The sequence below is a fragment of the Cibotium barometz genome, chromosome 33 (assembly GCF_041138505.1).
Source record: "Cibotium barometz isolate CiBa-2024 chromosome 33, ASM4113850v1, whole genome shotgun sequence".
NCBI classification, from domain to species: domain Eukaryota; kingdom Viridiplantae; phylum Streptophyta; class Polypodiopsida; order Cyatheales; family Cibotiaceae; genus Cibotium; species Cibotium barometz.
The window spans coordinates 28791064-28792756 of NC_141078.1; the positions used below are offsets into that span (position 1 = coordinate 28791064).

The 1693-nt window shown below is 44.4% G+C and overlaps 1 protein-coding gene across 1 annotated transcript; it reads left to right on the top strand.

Annotated features, from left to right (window-relative positions):
• Positions 1 to 226: 226 nt before the first annotated feature.
• Positions 227 to 1033, top strand: LOC147619470 (pentatricopeptide repeat-containing protein At4g18520, chloroplastic-like). The gene has a single exon (XM_086773445.1). The coding sequence runs from the start codon at positions 227 to 229 to the stop codon at positions 1031 to 1033; it is 807 nt and encodes a 268-aa protein (XP_086629571.1).
• The last annotated feature ends 660 nt before the right edge of the window (positions 1034 to 1693 follow it).

Genomic DNA, 1693 nt, shown 5'->3' on the forward strand with positions numbered 1-1693 from the left:
GGGGATTCTGGGGTCTGGGGGGGAATTGCCTTACAGAGAGGCGGCAGGTAACAAAAAAAAAAGGGGGGGCCTCCTCGTTGATGAGGAGAGCCCTGTATGTTTTGTCTTGGGCGCTGCAGCAGATAGCGGCAGCTATGGAGGATGCAGGCAGTCGTGGTAGAAGAGGAGCCATGCCAGGCCTGATTTCAGATGTCTTGGTGAGGAGGCCCTGAGCTGTGTGGAGCGCATGCAAATGGAGGGTGTTTCTCTCGATGCTCATACATTTGTCTGCAGCTTGAAAGCCTGTAGCAACTTAGAGTCCCTTGATAGGGACCGAGAAGTACATGTGAAGATTGTTGTAGATGGGTTTGAAAGAGACCTTTTCATTGGCAACGCGCTGGTGGATATGTATGCCAAATTTGATTTGCTTTTAGAGGCCCGGGAAGCATTGGATGAGCTACCTGTTCGAGATTTAGTCTCTTGGAATACACTTATTGCTGGGTATGCTGAATATGGGCTTGGCGAACAGGCATTAAACTGTTTCAAACAGATGAAACTGGAGGGCATATCTCCCAACGCCATCACGTTTGCTTCCATGTTGAAAGCGTGTGGCAGCCTAGAAGCTGGCCAAGGAATACATGGTGAGATGGTCAAAAAGGAGTCTGAAATTGATGATTTTGTGGGCAGTGCTTTGGTAGACATGTATGCCAAAAGTGGCTTACTTGCAGATGCACGGGAGGTGTTTCATGAGCTTCCTGGTCAAAATGTGGTGTTGTGGAACACACTGATTGCTGGGCTTGCTGAACATGGGTTTGGGGAAGACGCATTTGATTGTTTGAAGAAGATGCAGCTGGAGCAGGTATCTCCAGATGCTGTCACTTACATATGCTGCTTGAAAGCTTGTAGCGATGCATGCTCCATAGATAGGGCTCGAAACATACATGCAGAGATCATAAAGCAGGGATTGGAAATTGATTGTTCTGTGGACAGCACCTTAATCAATACATACAGAAAATGTGGCTTCTCTACAGAAGCAAAGGAAGTATGTTGCTGAGGAAGACCATGATCATCTATGTCTTTTTAGGAAGCCTGTGAATAGTGAAGGTGACAGGTTTCTGTGGGCCTGTTGGCTATGGTTTAAGGTGTTTCAGGGATTATGAGCTCTCTTTACTCATGGGTTTTATTGTGACGATGTTTATAAAAATGTGGTGCCCTTTGAAGTTCAACCACTTACTCTCACAGCCAGAAGCCTCGCGCTTTCCCAGCGACAACGCCCACGTCACGACAACGTACCCCTTGACTTTTGATATTGTAATTAATTACTGTAGTATATGTATTTGAGTAGGTTATCTATCTACCAATGGTGCATGACATTAAATGGTGGTACGTCATCCCTATTGTACCACATTTCAAAGTGATGTATAATACATTCACTGATATGGAGCATATGGAGGATGTAACAAGCCGCAATGAAGATGATGTCGAACATGCCAATGAAGATGTTGTGATCGATGATCAAGAAATAAGAGATGATCATGATAATGAGGATGAGCGTGCCATTTCTCATAATCATGAGAATGACCCTACCATTGAGGATGATGGTGATGTTGATGAGGATGATCAGGACATCGATACCATTATCAATGGAGTACAGAATATCGATAGTGGAATAAATTTAATCGTAGCCTTACAAATTGATCAAATGGATATTGAT

Bases quoted from the DNA above. Each gene is read 5' to 3' on its own strand.
- LOC147619470 (XM_086773445.1), top strand. From the start codon at position 227: ATGCAAATGGAGGGTGTTTCTCTCGATGCTCATACATTTGTCTGCAGC.